This window comes from Fundulus heteroclitus, chromosome 17 (genome assembly GCF_011125445.2).
Source record: "Fundulus heteroclitus isolate FHET01 chromosome 17, MU-UCD_Fhet_4.1, whole genome shotgun sequence".
NCBI classification, from domain to species: Eukaryota; Metazoa; Chordata; class Actinopteri; order Cyprinodontiformes; family Fundulidae; genus Fundulus; species Fundulus heteroclitus.
Window position 1 is genome coordinate 25,253,971 of NC_046377.1, and position 18,863 is coordinate 25,272,833.

At 42.4% G+C, this 18,863-nt stretch overlaps 1 protein-coding gene across 8 annotated transcripts in view; it reads right to left on the reverse strand.

The window, feature by feature from the left end:
* Positions 1 to 18,863, reverse strand: part of abcc9 (ATP-binding cassette, sub-family C (CFTR/MRP), member 9) — a 63,082-nt gene that overhangs the window by 17,576 nt on the left and 26,643 nt on the right. For 4 of the 8 annotated variants that reach the window (XR_004933153.1, XR_004933154.1, XR_002429031.2 and 1 more), the window contains 14 exons: positions 18,325 to 18,363; positions 17,488 to 17,526; positions 13,041 to 13,142; positions 11,823 to 11,907; positions 11,662 to 11,742; positions 9,405 to 9,542; positions 8,045 to 8,170; positions 7,848 to 7,947; positions 7,700 to 7,773; positions 6,849 to 7,067; positions 4,834 to 4,988; positions 1,854 to 1,923; positions 1,584 to 1,741; positions 126 to 218 (listed from right to left, as the gene is read on the reverse strand). Coding sequence is in view for 2 of the 8 variants with exons in the window: in XM_036149243.1 (XP_036005136.1) it covers positions 126 to 218; positions 1,584 to 1,741; positions 1,854 to 1,923; positions 4,834 to 4,988; positions 6,849 to 7,067; positions 7,700 to 7,773; positions 7,848 to 7,947; positions 8,045 to 8,170; positions 9,405 to 9,542; positions 11,662 to 11,742; positions 11,823 to 11,907; positions 13,041 to 13,142; positions 17,488 to 17,526; positions 18,325 to 18,363 (1,479 nt within the window). In the remaining 6 variants the exon portion in view is untranslated. The remainder of the gene's footprint in view (positions 1 to 125; positions 219 to 1,583; positions 1,742 to 1,853; positions 1,924 to 4,833; positions 4,989 to 6,848; positions 7,068 to 7,699; positions 7,774 to 7,847; positions 7,948 to 8,044; positions 8,171 to 9,404; positions 9,543 to 11,661; positions 11,743 to 11,822; positions 11,908 to 13,040; positions 13,143 to 17,487; positions 17,527 to 18,324; positions 18,364 to 18,863) is intronic. The other 4 variants (XR_004933156.1, XM_036149244.1, XR_004933155.1 and 1 more) reach the window with 3 other exon arrangements.

Sequence of the window (18,863 nt, forward strand, 5' to 3'; positions counted from 1 at the left end):
GCCGAGTCCTGCAGCATCACAGACTAACTGATAAGCCTCCGTCTGCGGCCCAAACCTGAAAGTGCTGCTGGGAAAGCCTCATCTCTCTCTGGAGAGAGGCTCGGGTCTCCGTGGGGTGGGTGTACCTGAAAGCTCGGATGGTGGTGAGACCTTCGGCGGTCTCAGAGAAGTGGCAGAGCAGAGGCAGCTGCGTGGAGTCATCCAGGTCCTGCAGGTCCCTGAGAAGGACAAGTCAGAGTGAAATGCATTTCATGGAAGAACCGGTCTGGACCGGCACCACCACCATCCAGATCATCTCTGCAGCGTCTTCAAAGCTGCAGAGAAACTTAAATGCTTCAGATTATTAAATCCATAAACGGAACCGTTCTGACAACACGAAGCAGGCCAGAGGATCCCAACCAGCAACGCATCATGACCCGATCCCAAGAAAATAAATAAGTGAGAAACAACGTCTCTATCAGTCTGGAAAGGGGTACAAAAAGGTTTCTAAGGCTACGAACTGCAGGGAACCACAATGAGAACCAGTATTCACAGCTGGAGAACACAGAACAGTGGAGAACCTTCCCAGGAGGGACCAACCTACCAGAATTACTCCAGGAGTTCATCAACGACTCGTCTTAGAACCCAGAACTGTATCTAAAGCTCTGCTGGCCTCTCTGCCTCAGTTAAGGTTATAAGGGAGAGTTCTACGGCCAGAACCACTGAAGAACCAACAGAACGCACCTTCACCACAGAACCTCAAACATGTAATGAGCAAAGGTTCTGTGGCCCAATGAGACAGAAGTGGACCGTCTTTAGGGAGCCGTCCCGTTACCCTGGAGTGGGACTAACAGAATAAAACCATGGCTGCAGTCAAACATGGCGGTGGTAGTTTGGTGGTCTGGGCCGCTGCAGCTTCAGGACCTCACCACGGATAATGGAAGCATTAATTCTGCTCTGCAGCACAAAATCCTGAGTCAGAACCTCGGACCATCAGCCTGTGGCCTCCAGCTCACTTGGTTCCTGCAGCAGGTCAGTGACCCAAAACACCAAAGTAGGTCCACCTCTGGATGGACAACTCTGGTGTGTCCTACTGTGGACTTCACTCAGGTGAAGTAGAATTTTCTTGAAATTAATGTATTTCTCCTTGATTTGAGCAGCTAAATAAGATTATCTGCCAATGGAATTAGTATTTTTACCCCTAAAATAAGATAATTAGATATACTGCACTTGAAATAAGATGATGGAGATGACTTGTCCCTATTTTAAGTGCAAAAATCTTATTCCATTGGCAAATCATCTTATTTACATACTCAAATCAAGGAAAAATACTCTCATTTCAAGACAATTTTTCTTATTTTTAGTTGTATTTTTGCAGTGTTTCACTCAATGCATGACATCAACATTTGAAAAGCGCCTGCTGTATTTACTCGGCTTATCTTTGAAACAGAAAGAGGAGAGGAGCAGCGCTGGTTGACCACAGAACCCAGACTTACTGGATCTAACTCTGTTTAAGCCTCACAAAGGTTCTGGAGACGCTGGCTGGTATTAGTCCGCTGACAGACGCGTCACTGTTAGCTCGGCTGTGACAAAAAGAGGCTCACTTGGAGGCGACTCTGAAGTACTTCTGAATGAAGTAGAAGGCCACGGCGAGGGGAACCAAGGCGACAAGGAAGGCAGGAGTGATGGACGCTATGACCCCGATGGCTGACAGGCAGAGCAGGGTGGATCTGGTCAAAGACTCCAGTGTTGGAGGGATGTGCTGGAAGAAAATGCCATAAATGTACATCTGTAAAATATGTCTGCAATAATGCAGCTGTTAATGGGCGCTGCTCTTCTTCCTCCACAATACATTAACATCTTTGTCTGGTCACCTGGTCGATGATGTTGGTATCGGCGGAGAACCTGTTGAGGATCTGGCCCAGAGGAGTGACGTCAAAAAACCTGAAAGAGAGTTTGAATGATCCATCATTTCTGACACCATGGAGGATTTACGTGTTAGCGCGTCAGCTTCATCTGCTGAGACGCCCCTCAGGCTCCTCCAACCTGAGCAGCAGCAGCTCACCTTCCAGCTCCCAGTGTTTGTCTTTAAAGCTCCTAGCTGCTCCTAGAACCCAGCCCAACCCAGAACCCACAGGACGCGTTTCAAGTCCAGCCCGGCCCAGAAACTCCTCAGTCCAGAACAGCTGGGTTATTGTTTAGGATGTCTGGAGATCCCTCCTGGACCCATTACCCTGAGACACAATCTCAGAGGAATCTTCTCTGCATCTTCTGGTCACCCAGGAGTTAACGGGTCCAGCAGGGAAACCCGGCCTCACAGAACCTCATCATCCACCTTCATCTGGGCCAGCCCAAACCATGCCAGGTCAGAATGGATATATCGTCTTTTAAGAGAGAGAGAGGTCAGGGTTTTAAACTCTGGGAGCCTCCAAAGGTCAGAATCCTGATCAGACCTCCTAATCACCTCCGTTGCCTCCTTTCATTACGAAGGAGCAACATCTCCTCTAAGCGTTCCTCAGCCTATCAACCCAGCAGCTGATATCCAGAATCTTGTTCTTTGGGTTCTGATCCATTTCTCACAGGTGAGTGTTGGAAAGTAGACAGACGTTATAATAAGTTCTTCAGCTTTGAGCTCAGCTCTCTCCTCACCACAGCAAACCAGAACCAGTGTCCCCCTACGGTTCTACAGGAAGATCTCAGCATGTAGTAAATTAATATACGTCTTAATTTTACTAAAACTAACGGCAGATTTCATCCTGAGACATAAAGGTGGACGTGAGTCTGGACCGCTACACGCCATCGTCTACACGGTGCTACTATTAACAGCTCAGTGGGAAGAAGTCTTCACATGGAGGTGTTTCATATGACAGAGTTGATCTTCTACACTCTCTAAGGCAGGTGTGACTCGTGAGCCGCCCTGTCAAGTGACACAGTTCACCAGGTGTGCGGGAAACTTTAGCGTTTCTCACCTGAGCCGTCGCCCCTCCCACCTCAGAGTCACCTGCGTTTGGCTGCAGGTAAACTCACTCCAGCGCCAGGAGAGCGAGCGCTCAGAGTGCCGACATATTTTACCTGCTTTGGTTAACATATCTGCGTTTTATAAATGAACCCAGTTTCTGAGGAAGGCTGCCACAGAGTCTGATGGGGCGGTCATTAAAGCAATAAAAGCTTAAATTACTAGTTATCCCTGGCAGGATTTATAGCACTTGTGTCAGGAGTGCCGTTATAGTGTGTTACAGCAGCAAAGGACACATTTGTTTATTTCACGCAGTGCCGCACATGATTACTTCAATATACAGAGAATGTTTGGCCGACACAAGTATGAGGATGATCACATCTGTTTAAACTCGATCACTATAAACATTACGCTCTTAAGCCCAGAGGGTTTCAGGAGCAATTTCCACCTGAAATCACTTATCTGATATAAATCAAGTACAGCTCCAAAGTCATGAAGTATAAATGTTAATTTTAGAATCTGTCTGACACTAAAGCATTACATAATATTTTTAAAGTGGAATCACTATTGTAAATGTCACCATGTCTGATTTATAGGTGATTAAACAAAGAGAAAAATAAATATTCTGAAATATTCAGAGCCTTGCCTAAATACTTTTCTAAATACAAACTGCAAAACTACATTAAAGCTTTTTTAGAAATATAGGAGAAGCCTCAGACTTTGCATATCCACTATATTTTGACTATAACTTCAGTAAATCTGGATTGAATCAGCTGAAGCATATCTGTTTCACCAAGGTTTTAATGGGCAATGTGCCATGTGGGCCTCTGCTTTTAACTAAGTTTAGCTAAAAGTGCCAGAACTGTGCCAAATGTGTTTTTCACCTTATAAAAAAGGAAACGGGTCCAATAAAAGTGCTGATTTCCATTGTAGGACTAGTCCTGCACATTAAAATGCCTTTGGTAAAAATATTTACCCTGTGTTTCATCAGCATGTATCATTTTGCATAGCATACATCAATAAAATTAAGGGGAAAACCCCCAAATCATGACTGATACCTTTTTACAAAGATTCTAGAGCGGCCTGTCTACTCTGCAGCTGTGACCAATTAACACGTTACGTTGTTAATTGGTCACAGCTGCAACTCCTAACCGCCTGCGTCACTGAGTGCACAGCAGCAGTGACCTGCAGCTTTGTAAGCTCTGTTACGCAGCGGAATTACTTCACCGGGACAACTGGGACAGAGACAGGAGTGGAGCATGTCTGCGCTGTGAAGCATTTTTCTGAGTCAGCAGTGTTTCATAGATAGTTAAATGGCATATTGGGTGTTTTTAAATGCTGTAAAACCAAAGTATTTGTGAAATGAAGTTAGGGATTTCTTTTATAAACATTAAAGCCTTCTCCATGGAGGTATTTAGGAAAGAAAAAACCATCACCGTTTCTGACCTACTATTAAAGAGTGATGAAATAGGCGTGGCTCTGCTGTTTACTTCTCAACAAGTAAACAGCTCTATGGTGATTTTCAGATGTCCTACAAAAATAACATTTGCTTTTATCATCCCAAATCACCAAGTCTGTCTGTTGTAAACAAAAATCCACCTTCTTGAGTCCTGTGTCTTGTGTCAGTTGTGCCTTAATAGTAAACTCAATGAATATGGATTCATTAAGTGTCCATAAAACTGCAGTTACTGACAAATATTACAAACTCAGAACCATATACATAATTTATTAACCTGGCTTGTCGATACATGCATGTATTTACCAGTTACGGTCTGTGAACTGAAGGTCTAGCTGCTTTTAATGGTTTACCTCAGGTATCCCCCAGCCCAGTCCTCCAGACCCTGCATCCTTAAAAGCTGCAGGGTCTGGAGGACTGGAGGAGAGCACCATCGGTTTACCTGATGGGAGCGTGGATGATCTTGTTGAGCAGGTTGTGGTGCAGGTTGGTGGCTGCAGAAAGACCCAGAAACTCCACAGAGAGGGAAGTGATGAGGCATAAGATGATTCCAGCCGCACACAGGACGAAAAAAACGTGCAGGTAGTAAAGGTCCTGCTGCAGGGTCACAAAACACACCAAGATTTCATACAATAAATGACAATTAGTGACAGTTCTCTGTTAGAAACATTTCACTTTAAAAACACCAATAAAATGTCTAGTTTAATGTTTATTTGCTTTTATATGAATAACTGATTTTACCAATACTGAGCAATTGAAGTAATACAAACATTAAAAATAGAGGAAAATAGCTATTGAATTTTTCTGTAAACTTTAATAAACATACTTCCATAACAGATCAGATGCATGTGATGAGAACATTGATACTCAGCCTTTTGAAGGACGTTTTTCTTATTTTAAGATACAGTTTGAAGCTATTTAGTTTGAGTGTTTTATGTATCCGGTTAGCTTAGTGGCTAGGTTAGCGGTTAGCTTAGCAGTTAGCTACGTTGTTAGCCGCATAGACATAATATAAGAGTAGACGCGTCATTGGGCGGGATCTGCCTATGCTGCGATGCATCAGAGCGTCCGCCATCTTAAATGTGGCAAATCTGCAGTTACTCAGTCACTTAAACAGTATCAGAGGGACTTTAATCTCTGAATATACTTTGTATTCGTAGTATTTTTTTTTAATATTACAAGTTTATTTTTGTATCCCTTTAGCTTCATTCTCCTGAATTTATTCTCCTAAAGAATAAAAATATTTTAAATAATCTAACCTGACCCTATTACTCTAGGAGTGAAATAATTCTGCAAACTGTGATTATTCTGGAAATGTTCCCCCTTAATTCTCATAATGTGACGTTTTTATCATAACAATATCACTTTTGTGTTTTCTTGTTTATTTTTACTTTATTGACCTAGGACTTTTTTTTTCTCATATTATTAATTTTACCTCTTTAATACTCCCCCAAAAAGTCTGTTCCTAAAGGTTCACATGTGACACGGTTTTATGAAATAATGAAGACCACAATGTTTAGATATATTCATAACACATACACACAAATGTATATATATATATATATATATATATATATATATATATATATATATATATATATATATATATATATATATATATATATATATATATATGTGTGTGTGTGTGTGTGTGTGTGTGTGTGTATATGTGTGTGTGTGTATTTATTGCAGCACAGGAATGAGGCATCTTCTCTGATCCACGTTCACAATAACAGAACTCAACTTTTTTCTGCCACATACAACATGGCGGTGACGTGCGAACCTGCGCCCTATGACGCGTCTACGTATATATGTCTGTGGTTAGCCGTTCATTGTAGCTCCGCTGCTCACACCATCGACATCGAAAAAATCTGAGAGTCACATGAAGCAAACCGCGTTCATGTTTAGGAGAAGAAGAGGAAGGTCTCAGTAGAAAGAAATAAAGACCAGAGCGGTTCTGGGAGATTTTTTCACGCGATTCCCCTGAAGAGCGGAAGAGAAGGTAAGAGAGTCTTGTGCATGCGCAGTTATTCAAAAAAGGACTTGGGGAAACTTCAGGGAAATTCGCTTTAAGTGGAAATATTTGTGGATATTTTTTGTTGTGGTGTAAAATGTAAGCTAAAGTTTATTGAAAAACAAAAAAGTATAATAAAACTGTATATTTTGCGGTAAATTACATATCGAACATGCTGTTCATTAGCTTTTACTAAGCCAGTCAGTTTTTCTGTTGTCCTTCCGTCCCAGCTTTTAAGCACACCCTGGACAATATGCCATCACAAGTCAGAAAACAATACTTGGAGGGTTAGGCTTGGAAGATCTGCAAGACCTTAAAATGCCTTGAGATCCACTGATCAGGACATGAAGGATTTCCAAAAGGTCATCTTCTCACTCTGAGAAGTCTAAAGGAATCATGATGGTTTGGTTGGGAGCAGCAGATATTAAATCAAACGTTCTCACCTCGGGTTGTGGAGGAGCTTCAGTCGAGTCTGTGGAGTTGCCACTGTAGATCAGGCTGGTCCCATTCTGTGTGTCTGATCCTGTGTGATTGGTTGTGGTGGAGGTCAGGAGAGCCAAGCAGTAATCGATGGCAACAATGACCGAATGTTTGAGGAGTTTGGAAGAAACCATCAGGAAGACCATGAAGAAGCCACCAGAGGAAAGGTAACACCAGCACATCTGAAGACACAAAAGGACAGACGCTGAATGAAGCTTGACAGACATGCAAGTCATGTCTCGAGTCTTTGAGGGACAAGTCCAAGTCAATATAAATGAATTACAATATAATAAAAATAAAGTGTAGGAAGTAAATCAATGTGTGTGGAACTTCTCAACGGAACAGGAAGTGCTTTTATTTTGATATTTTCAGCAGGAAGTGTCCTTGAAATGTAGCAGCTGGCATAGCCAGAGGAAAATTACAATTATTTTGTTCTGAAATGATCCAAAGTCATTTAATACAATGTTCATTTGGAGAGACATTTCTGTGGTCATTACTATGAAGCAACAGCTAACATGAACATTATTAACATCCCATAATAATCCACCAACATGACTGGCTGATAATCAACTCATCCTTTCACAGTAAAACCTGCAGCAGCTGCAGTCTGTGGCTCACAGACCACATTCCTTCGGCTCTTCATGCAGGAGATAAAAACTGGGACTAAGAATCAGGTCTCAGACCACGAGTCCAAGTCAAGTTTGAGTCTTTAGACCCAAACCTTTCAGTCTATTTTTGCGACTAAAGTGCGTCTCGAGTCCTGCCATCTCTGATAGGATCTACAGTTCATTCTTGATCATATAGACATGGTCACCTTCCACGGGATCTTAGATCTTCTGCTGGTGGTGGTGGAAAAATTATCATCGTCTTCTTCCTCCTCTTCCTCCTCTGGAAGAATAAATTCAAGGTTAGCTGAAAAACTACAATGAGAATAAAGAATTTAGCACGAGGCAGTTTCTTACCTTCATCCTCATCATCCATCTGATTCTTGGGCTCTCTGGAGTAGAAAGCTCTCCTCAGCGTCTTCCTCTCCAGTGTTGTCTGACTGTCCTGCTGAATGTCCTGCAGATCCATCGGCACCAGATGAAAACCAAACCTCCAGACACGTCAGCGCTGACGTGAAATGAATGCAGTGAAGGAGCTGAAACGCTGACGCTACCTTCTCCAGCTCCTGGTCCTGCCTGTTCATCAGAGTTTTCCAGTGGTCGTAAAGCTCGGTGTCATGAGTCTGGATGTCCTTCAGGGTTCCCTCCCTGAGAACGGAGCCGTCCTTCATCGCTATGATCTGGACACAAACAACAAGGAGGATGAAGGCCATGCTGTGGGTGTAAAAACTAGGCCAGAATGTTAAATGTTAAACAAAAATTGAAGACGTCCATCACAGCAGCAGCTGAAGCGTCTGGTGTGGAGTAGCTGCTGCGCTGGGATGACTGAAGCCTCAGCTGTCAGTCAGGACTCATGGCTGACTCTGACTTACTTTGCTAAACGGCGGAGATTGTGATCACTGCAAAAACGGAACTAAAAATAAGTAATATTCTTAAAATGGGTGTATCTGTCCTTGATTTGAGCATGTAAATAATATGATCAGCCAATGGAATAAGACTTTTGCACTTGAAATAAGAAAATGGAGATGAGTTGTTCCTATTTTAAGAGCAGGATGTCTAATTATCTTATTTTAGGAGTCAAAATATTCATTCCATTGACCAATGGCAGCGCCCTGTGGGCACCAGTGTCCTTGGCAGCATGGCCTCAGTAAATCGTTTCCCCGATGGCGGTTGTACTGAAACAGTAATTTCCCTCTGGGATCATTAAAGTATTTCTGATTCTGAGATAATATGATTTACCTGCTCAAATCTAGGACACAAACACAAATTTTAAGAACATTTGACTTATTTTTAGATCCGTTTTTGCAGTGATCCACTCAGTGACTGCACGGTGCCGGGTCTAGTGGCTGCAAGGCAAGCCTGAATCATCAACCCTCTATCATCACACTGTTCTCCTAACAAGGAGCTGTGCATCCAGGTCAAAGATCTCCACTTAGTCACAGCCGCGTCTCCTCTAAGTCTGAGACCACTGCCGCTGGGCTGGGGCTCAGTCTGTTCCTGAAGCACAAGAGTTTAAAGATCTTTGTGTTCACAGATAGAGATGGACCGACGGACCGGGCCGTCTTCTGATCCGGTTAGCTGTGGTGCAGCGAGAGCTGAGCTAGAAAGCAAAGCTCTTGATTTACCGGGCCGTCTACGTTCCAACCCTCACCTCACGAGGTCTGGCCCATGAATGAAAGAACGAGAGCCCGAATAAAAGTAGAGCCGGAACTGCCAGAACTAATCATTAGTTAATTAGGAGCTCTAGGTAGAAGTGCCTGGTTGTTATTTTTACTCTTAAATCCCTTACATTGCTCACATTCAGCTTTTCTGAATCCATGATCTGTTTTTGTGTTGTTGAGGTTTGAACCATTTCCTGGTGTCCTGCTTTAGAAGGGGAATGGGATGCTGGGAAGCAGCAGGTTCAGGCCTTACCCAGTCCGCGTGTATCAGATACTGCAGTTTGTGGGTGACCAGGACCACCGTTCGCTTGTCGTCCTGCAGAAACTTGAGGATCCCCTCCTGCATCAGGTGATCGCTCAGGTGGATGTCCAGCGCTGAAAAGGGGTCGTCCTGTTTGAGGTGAAAATCAGTTTGAGAACAAATCCACAAGGCATGAATGAATCAGATCTCAGCAATCAGTAACCCTTTGAGAAAACAGTAAAAACAGCTTTCCTGCAGTATTTCCCCTGGTTTATATTTACACGGGCCGTGAGTTATTCTCATTTATGTCTGGCACCCGACTCTGTTTGGATAAGTAAAAATTCAGCCACACCAGAAAGTCATCATCTGTGTGGGTGGGTGGCGGCCGTGTTTTTCCACACATGACGACGAGGGTGTGTGACGTAAGATCAGATATGTCCCGACGCATTTAAACGATGTCAAAGAAAACATTTAGCATTGACGGCTTTTAGGAAATTAGCAGCTGCAGACATTGTGTCAGGAGGGTGCAAAACAATGACAGAGATGGGTGTTAATCTGGAATATTTGCTTGATAAGGATGTAAAGCAACAGGAAATTAAACAATTCAATTAGGAGTAGAAGCAAAAAGCTTCAGGATGACAGATGGTTCTGAATCAGCTAAAAGTTTACACACCCCTGTTAATGGGTGTCTTAATTTAAGATAAATCATTTAGAGTCTTGTTCCCTCTTCAATGTGACCTAAAACCTGCACAACTCAATTAAAACACACTGACTGAACGTTTCAGGGGAAAATAAAGTAAAATGATGTGGCTGCATTAATGTGTAAACCCTAAACTAATGCTTTCTGTCAGATTTCTTTGGGTGTTTTCTGGGTTTCTCTCCTGAACCTGTTGCCCCTGTCACCTGATCTCTGATAATGTTAATTTACATGTTTTCCTGATTCAGCATGCCTGATTTCAAGTGTTGGCTGATTAAGAAGCTTTTCCTCAACCACAATCAGGTGTTAAAGCAGGAAAACATCTAAAACATGCAGGTCAGCGAGTCTCTGTTGAGATGGGATGTGTCTAAGAAAAGGAAAAAGGTATCGGCTTGTTTGCCAGAGAGAACAAAGCCAAGGCCAGGACGCCTGGGATAAAGTCAGACGAGTCAAACCCGAGTTATCTGAGCTCCAGAACGGAGGACTAGGAATTCCTGACTCTTCCAGTGTGTAAGCGCCAGATTCTTGAACGCCGTGGAGTGAGTAAAGCATCCAGCGTTCCTTGATTGATCTCGTTCCTGTTCCTCCTGCCTGCCTCTGCCCGTCTGGAATCTTATTATCATCGGTACCGACCCAAGCCTGGACCCCGAACCTGCGTCCTGCCTCTGGCCCGTTTGGAAACCTCTGCACGGCGTGTTACTGATTCTCTCGCTGGACCCCGGATTACCCTTTTGCCTAGTCAATAAACTCTTTAGACGTTTAACTCTTGTGTCGGCTCAATTATCGGCTCTCCAGATTCTGAGGGTGATCCGTCACACCAGGTAGTAGACGGGAGGTAAGAAATGGAAAGCCCTGGGCCTAGTCAAAGCCCGAATCCTGATCCGATGTCAGAGACTAGTAGATGGCTCTCAAAAACTTACAACACAGCTATAGGATTAATTCCAGCCAATCATCACCTTAACTCTCACCCTCTTTCTGGTGATCAAAACATTGTTCCTTTAAGACAGGCCAATAACAACCCTAACGACTCCTCGTTACAGAGGAGTGGACCAGTTTCGGTCCAATCTGCTGGCTTAACGGCTTTAACGACCGCCCATTACTAAGGGGTGGACCTGTTTCTGTTGAATTTGCATGTTATCTAAGCCATTACAGGCCTTTGTTAGGCAGTAGTATAAAGCTTGGTACTCCACATTACTCCAGACTTTTTGAATTGAGAAAGCTTCCTGGAGAGGAAGAGAAACTCGTAGTCTTCAACTACGGAAAACAAGTCCAGTTGCTTAGTTTTTTACTTTTTTTGGAAGTGCTTTTACTGTCCGGGACTGAAATGACTGGAGGTATAATAAAGTCCAATAAAAACGGAAAGACTTTCAAAGAACCTGAAGAACTGCTGATCAACACCAGCAACAAATCAAACCAGGACTGGAATCTCATGTTTTTCTTCCATAGTTTTCATATCAAAGTTGACATAGTATAGATTTATTATTGATGCTTTAGGAGCAAACCTATACATTTAGATAAGCAGACTGCAGCACATCATTGTGTATAAATCCCTGATTAGAGACGTTAACTTACCAAGAAGACGATGTTTGTGTTCTGGTACAAAGCTCTGGCCACACAGATCCTCTGCCTCTGACCCCCACTAAGGTTGATCCCCTGAAACGAAGCATCAGGTGAGACAAACCGGAGCAGCAGCGCTCCTCCGTGTCATAATGCTAAACATTAAACACACTAACCCTCTCCCCAATCTCAGTTTGATCTCCGAACGGCAGCAGGTCGATGTCCGGCTGAAGAGAGCAGGCGTCAATCACGGCTTTGTACCTAAACGACGCAGGAACCCAACAGCGGGTCAGAAACCACAGCGCCGGCAGATTATCAGGAAGAGGAACTAGTTCAGTTCAATCCCACCGTCTAGTATCACACCGAAACCCAACTCTGGTCCTAAAGGCTTAACTTTAAGGTTACGCTTGAAAACATGTTCCTTTAGAAAATGGTTTAAAACTTAAGCAACTTGAAACAAAAAGCGTGTGTCGTGTTGCCGTTTGACTGGACACCCCACTGTTTAAGTAAAGCTGTTGTTATTATTGTCTTTATGTGTGGAGTCTCTCAGGTTTATAGACTCTGCCGACAGTTTTAAGATCTCGCTGTGTGAACCAGGCATAACATGCGTAGTCTTTAAGTAAAACACTAGAGAGTAGGGCAGGGGTTCACCTTTCTGTTAAAACGGCCTAGTCAAAGTCCAAACCTGAATCTAAGGTAAGACTTTAAAACTGGTGTTCACAGGCCCCTCACTGAGCTGGAGGTAAAAAGAACAAAAAGGCGAGTCGGTGGAGACGGAAATGTCTCTGAGATTGAGGTGATGAAGACCTCAACGTCTGAAAATACGTTTAAAACCCATGTGTTATTTTATTTTATCACGTAAAGCCCCGTTAAATAGGTCGGTGTGTGGTTCTAACAGGAGGAACACTGAGTAACCGCCATTAAACCTCCGCCCTGAATCTCTAAACTGAGATCGCTCCGACTGCAACTTGGATGACGACCGTCCAAAATGGTTCAAAACGGCTTAAAAAAGCTTAAAAAAAAAAGAAAAACGAAAACCAATCGAGTGAAGCAGTTTGAATAATCGAGACTTTCCTGCTTTCTCTCCTGAACAGATTCGCTCAGCTCTGTGTGTGAGCTGCATCTAGAGAACATTAGATGTTCAGATGGAGAACCTGAGAGGCAGGAACTCTCGCCCCAAACTGAAAGAACAGAAGTTAAAGACTATTAAAGATGTTTAAGACCAGTCCCTGCTGTTCACATGATTACAGACATTAAAACAAAGCTGAACTGATTATGAAGCAGACAGAAATCTCTAGAGAACTCATTTCCCATCCATTAGTTCCCGTCTATGTTGGTTATTCTTAGAATAATCGTTAAACTGGGCTTAAACCCATCATATTCTGATTATTTACCTCTGTTTGTTGAAGGGACTGCCGAAGGTGATGTTGTCCTCCACCGTGGCGTTAAGCAGCCAGGACTTCTGAGCGGCGTAGGCTACAGAGTTCCTGTTCTTGCTGCAGGCATTATGGGAGATGGAGGCAAGATGTCAGGTTTAGAACTACATGTTCTGTATTCATAGAGCTTCAGAGAGAGGGGCTGCTGATGTTCTGTCCTGGTGAAGCCTCATTACAGTCAGGAGAGCGATGGTCCTGCTGCAGGCGAGCCGAGCCGGCCGGGTTCTGGTCCCTGATCACGGCTGGGATTATTAAAGTATCTCTGATCTGATCTGATCTGAACTATAGTTTCTTTTTGCAGCAGCTGATCACCCAGAACAATGCAGTCTAGGTCAGGCTGGTTAAAATCCCGCCTTCACTGACCTGCCTGCTACTCAGTAAAGGTTTGTCCACTAAATGTTTCATTTCAGTCCCGCAGGAGAAGAAATTAAATATATTTGACAAAAAATCTCACGGCTTTGAATCACAAATTCTCCTTTGACATCGGGAATTTAAAAAGCAGCAAAATATAAGAAAATCTATAAAACAATCTCAGAAAAGCTGAACATTTGTTTGGGACTGGGTCGCCTGACAGTCGAGCGCTGAGGCGTTCCCCAGTCTCTTCATCGTCTTTGGTTTGCAGAGACCGGCGTCTTCCTCCCATCTCTGCAAGTCAAAAATCTGCTTCTGATTCATCTGTGTTGCATTTATGGATGAAACTGGAGGCATTTTCATACATAAAGAGATTTAAGTTGCTATTTATCCGCTCTAGTGAGACCTGGGTTGGGTCCCAATGCAGCGAATTTCTAACCTCAGAACCCTGCACCAAGCACGGCAGTGGGAGCGTCATGCTGTGGGCTGTCTTGCTTCCAGTCATACTGGTGCATCGTATAATTTTTCTTAATTTCCCAACACGGATCAGTGCGACAATGCAGTCGTTTTGGGATCAGCAGTCCAGCTCTGAGCAGCTTTATGAAAGCAGCATCCGAGCAGAAATGGCAAAAACCACATCACACACCATAACAAGACACTTCACCAGATATGAGGGATAAATATGGAGGATGGAGAGCGTTACAGACGACCTGCGGGAAATAAAACATGTAAACCAGCAAGGCCAACACATGGAAACAGCTGCTGGGAGTCTCGACTGAATGCTGACTGAAGTAACAAAAACTCAGAAATCACGGCAGCTTGATATATAAAACGTTATTTGATGCCAGATCGAAAATTATTCAAATGTGATTAAGCAAGACTTTGTTAGAATAAACTTAACATTTAAAGAGTTAAATCATCACAGCTTGAGTAGGCGCTCCCTGGGAAGGTATGGGAAATGGAAATAAAAACAAAAAGACAGCAGAGGTAACCTGATTTGGTCACAAAGCAATAAAGGTAAAGAAGTCGGTGTACAGATGTGTAGCAGCATAAAGTTGCTTTTCCCTCAAAATAACCATCAACGCCTGGACCACTGGCAACAAAAGTGAGTGAAAATGCACAAACTGTGTGTCCATATTTTGTGTTGCAGCGCTGCCTTAAGTCCCTTGGGCCTGGATTTCACCCGGGTTGCCCCTGGAGTGCTCCTCCGTGACGCTTCAGACATTAATGGCTGTGATTCCAGCAGGCGGCTAATTCACGGTTATACACGCCTAAACCGACTGCTTCAATACGGTAAATATTCGGTAACACAGCCAAGACGATATTATTATTAGGGCATAATTTCTACTAAATTTATAAAATGGAGATTGTTAAATGAAACAAACAAAAAGAATCCGTCTCTTAATAATCATTCTTTGTGCGTTCTCTTTAACGTCACAGTAAACGGGATAAAAAAATCCAAATATTTTTTACACAAAGAAAGACCTGGAGGCACCAAACAGCATTTAATTAATTCATTAAACGTTTTTTGTTCGTCCGTCCGTCTGTCTAGAAAGGATATTCTATCCTTTCTAGACAAAATATATATTCTCCATTTCTCCCAGATTTTATTGAAATTGTCTGTTTTGAAATGGGATTCATTCCACGGTAAAAAATTAAATAAGATTGTACCAATTATCTAGGTTTGGGGTTACAGGACTTAGCCATTTTCTGGTGATGGGTTTTCCTGCCACCAGGCTCAGCATGGCCAACAAACATTTAGTATTTTTATCCTCATCTATGGGATACAAAGTACCAAACAGTAATTCATCCCAATTTAAAGTTATCTGCAAATTCAGTATCATCTTCAATTGAATTTGGATCGAATTCCAGAAGGTTTACATTGATGGGCGTTAATTAACGTTTTCACAAAGTGACCCAATTCCTGCTCTTGTTTGTATGTTTTGGATCAACATACATTTAAAAATCCTCTCTCCACAAGAATCACTATTTTATTTGTTTCATTAAAATATTGTATAAAGTTTTTTTTTCCTTTAAAAACCACATTTTGTCTCCTTTTGGCTCAAGTGGAATAATGTTTGCACACCACTGCTGTACACCGACTTCTTTACATCGTGTCAGAGTCATAGCTTCAATGTTGTCCCATGAAAACATAGGAAGAAAATTTAAAAATGAGGGGTGTAAATAATTTTAGGCCAGTGGTTCTCAAATGTTTTCTATTGCGCCGCCTTTGGAGAATTAGAAGATGTCAACGTCCCTCATCCCAACAAAATGGAGCAAAAAGGTTTTCTCTCCGAAAAGATGTTACTGTCAGCTAGCCGTGAAACTCATCAATTAAATCCACAATATAGACGAGCTGAAAATATGGCCAAGATAATATCAACTCTTTCAGGAGTTTATTAATATTATTCATCCACAAGCATCCATAGCTACATCACCTGACGCAGTGAAGCTGTTGCGCTGAGGATTACCCAGAATCCTTTGCTACTAACTCCACTGACTGCAGTTACAGAGCAAACAGCAGGTGGTGCTGTTCTCCCATTTAGCAGGATAAATTTGTAATGTTGATTTTTATCTGCTACACCTGCACTGTATTTTCTGGACAAAAAAGGCAAAAAGGTTCTTGTCCAGGATGAGCTTTAAGCAATCAGGAGGAAAAACAGGCAGATTGTGGATTCTGTGGATGGTACTTTCTAAAATGTGTGCAAGCACCAGATGGCAATGAACGTGCAAAATGATACGATGGTTTGCGTGTGACATTGTTCTTACTTGGAACCTCCAACCTCACGGCTTTTCCTCCTTCATTGCAAGGCTGGATATGAAGCTGGAGGAACCGACTGAATCGTATGAAAAAGATTTAGCAATTTGTGAGGAACATCCTGGTGCAAATGTGATATTTCAGTCTGAAATATCATGGTTTCTTTGCTTTTCCTCAGTTTTAGTACCATAAGGTCCCGTGTTTCCCTGCGTTTATTTTGATAAATGAATTTCCCCTGGGCTCTGCTTGTAATCTCTTGCTCAGTCCAGGCGGTCAAATTCCCCTGTCGCAGTCTTCTATGTCTCAACGGAGAGCTCCCTAACCGTCTCCCTCTGTGAGTACGCTTCAATAAATAAACTTTACTACGACTCGGTCTGCGTTCGGCTCCTAAAACTCCCCAACACACGACTAATGCGCAGAGTTGGAGGCGTTGTAAAGGGTTTTAAAAGGCTAAACTAGTTCTTTATCTAGAAGGTAACGTTTTAAATGTGGCATCACAGAATTTTACATTTCCAGCAGTCATACAGATCATTTTCCATACCATCCCTACCTTTTCTGATTGCAGGCTGGAGGATGGTCTCTACTGAGGCATAGAAAGAGCTACACACGTCAGACATTGGTGGGTTAGAGTTTTGTCCAGCAGAGTGATGACTCCCAGCATTAAAAACACAATCCACTCCAGGTTCACATGGCACAAAACTGAGGGCATTCTCATGGGAAACCAGCAGCTGATTGAGGAGATAAAACAGTCTGAAGGCAGGAGTTCCTCCTGAACACAAGCACGAAGATGGTGACGGCAACTAAGCAGCAGAATCTGCTGATGGGATCGGACCTTTCACCCGGGTGTCAGAACCTCAGTTCTCGATGGTCGCCGTCCTGCAACTTTTAGATTTATCTCTGGTCCAACACGCCTAAATCAACTGGGTGGATTGTGTCGTCTTTGGAGAAATTTAGGCGGGTTGAAGCAGAGTCAAATCTAAAAGTCTTCTGGACTTTAGCTGCATGTTTCACCTTTTTAAAGCATTTTCTTCATGAATGCATCAACGTAAAAAAAAAATAAAACATGGACAGTTCTGCTGCATAGAAGTTTTAGTAAACTTCATGTCAAATAAACCAATGTTGCACATGCATATGCGTCCATCAGCAAGTTCAAACCAGCATCCTCTTTTCTAAGAGGCACAAAAATAGACGAGGTTAGAACTGATGAGAGGAAAAGCAGGAGAGGCGGACAGCGGGTCAAACGGGTCACTTGATATCTAACACCAAAAAGCCGGAGACGACCAGAAGAGCATGTACCTCCCGATGTCCTCCTCAGAGTCCTCAATCTCTGACCAACTGTCAAAATCAGTATCTTAGTCAGAATTGACCTTCTACTCAATTCTTTGCATTTGGAAACGTGCAAAACAGACAAAGCAGTGTTTGGCTGCACAGACGGAGAAAAGCATGGCCCTAAACACAAAAAGAAATGCTTGCATGTCAAACTGCAGACAGGGATTATAAGTAATTAGCCAACCGGCTGTTTATTACATTAACTTTCCCACCCAGGAAAGAAGAGCCGTGTCAGTGATGCAGTCGTTGCCTGTCTGTCTGTGATAATGTTTTTTTTTTTGGCTTCTCTGACAATGAGGTCTCATATTTAAGGGCCTCTGGGATTTAAAGGACAAACAGAAATAACTTAGAAGAACAAACAATAATTCTGGACAGATTTTTTCCATCTGTAGTCTTTGTTGTTTTATTTACTTTAGTTGTCAAGTTTTGAAGCTGATAATTAATATAATGAATGAATAAAGTATTTACTGGGGGATTATTAATCATCATGACTTGTGAATATTACCAGTGCAGGAATCATAATATAAATGAGTAATCTGCTTGTATTTTGTGTGTTTGTGCATGCTTATTTGCTGCAAATTAAACAAAAATGATAGCTGAATAATAGTTTCCTTCATATCAGCTCTCACATTTATTCAGGATTACTTTTGAGTTTGAGGAAAAGAGTTTAAACGATAAAGGTAAAGAAGCTGAGGCTACTGTCTGACGTTCTCCGACAGAGAAAGGTAACCTAGCAGGAATATTATTTACTGCGTTACGTGATAATGTTTCACGATGAACACACCACGGACAGAAATGAAATACCTGATGCTCCCTTCGTGGGCCATCTCACAATCAGGCAGCCTGATATGGCATGAAGGCAGGAAATAAAGTGAAAACATAGACACAGAAACATAGACACAGAAACACAGCCAAACATCTACAGAAATGTTAGCGTGCAGCTCTTGAATATCAAGATGTGAGTTAGAGGTTAGGATTTAAGCACATTTTTAAGCGTCCTAGGAAGATGGCTTTGTCTTCTAATTCAGACCATAACAGTTTAATTCAGACATAATTGAGCCATTTCTTTAATTATGGTCACTGTGACTCGTCAGCATATAATTAACTTCCCATCATATCACCCTAAGTAGGTTATCCTGATATTAAAGTAAGTCTTTATTGCAATACTGATTTACTTGGTGTCATTTTGCAGTAAGTCTGATTATTTCTTTTACATTTTTAATATTGTAATCCACTGTTTTTACTCTTCTACCTATGTCCCAAAAACATATTTTTGTTCTCCTATTAGGTGGGGTATGTATTTGTGGATTATTTTTTGTCTGTACTCTACCTTTAGTATAGAG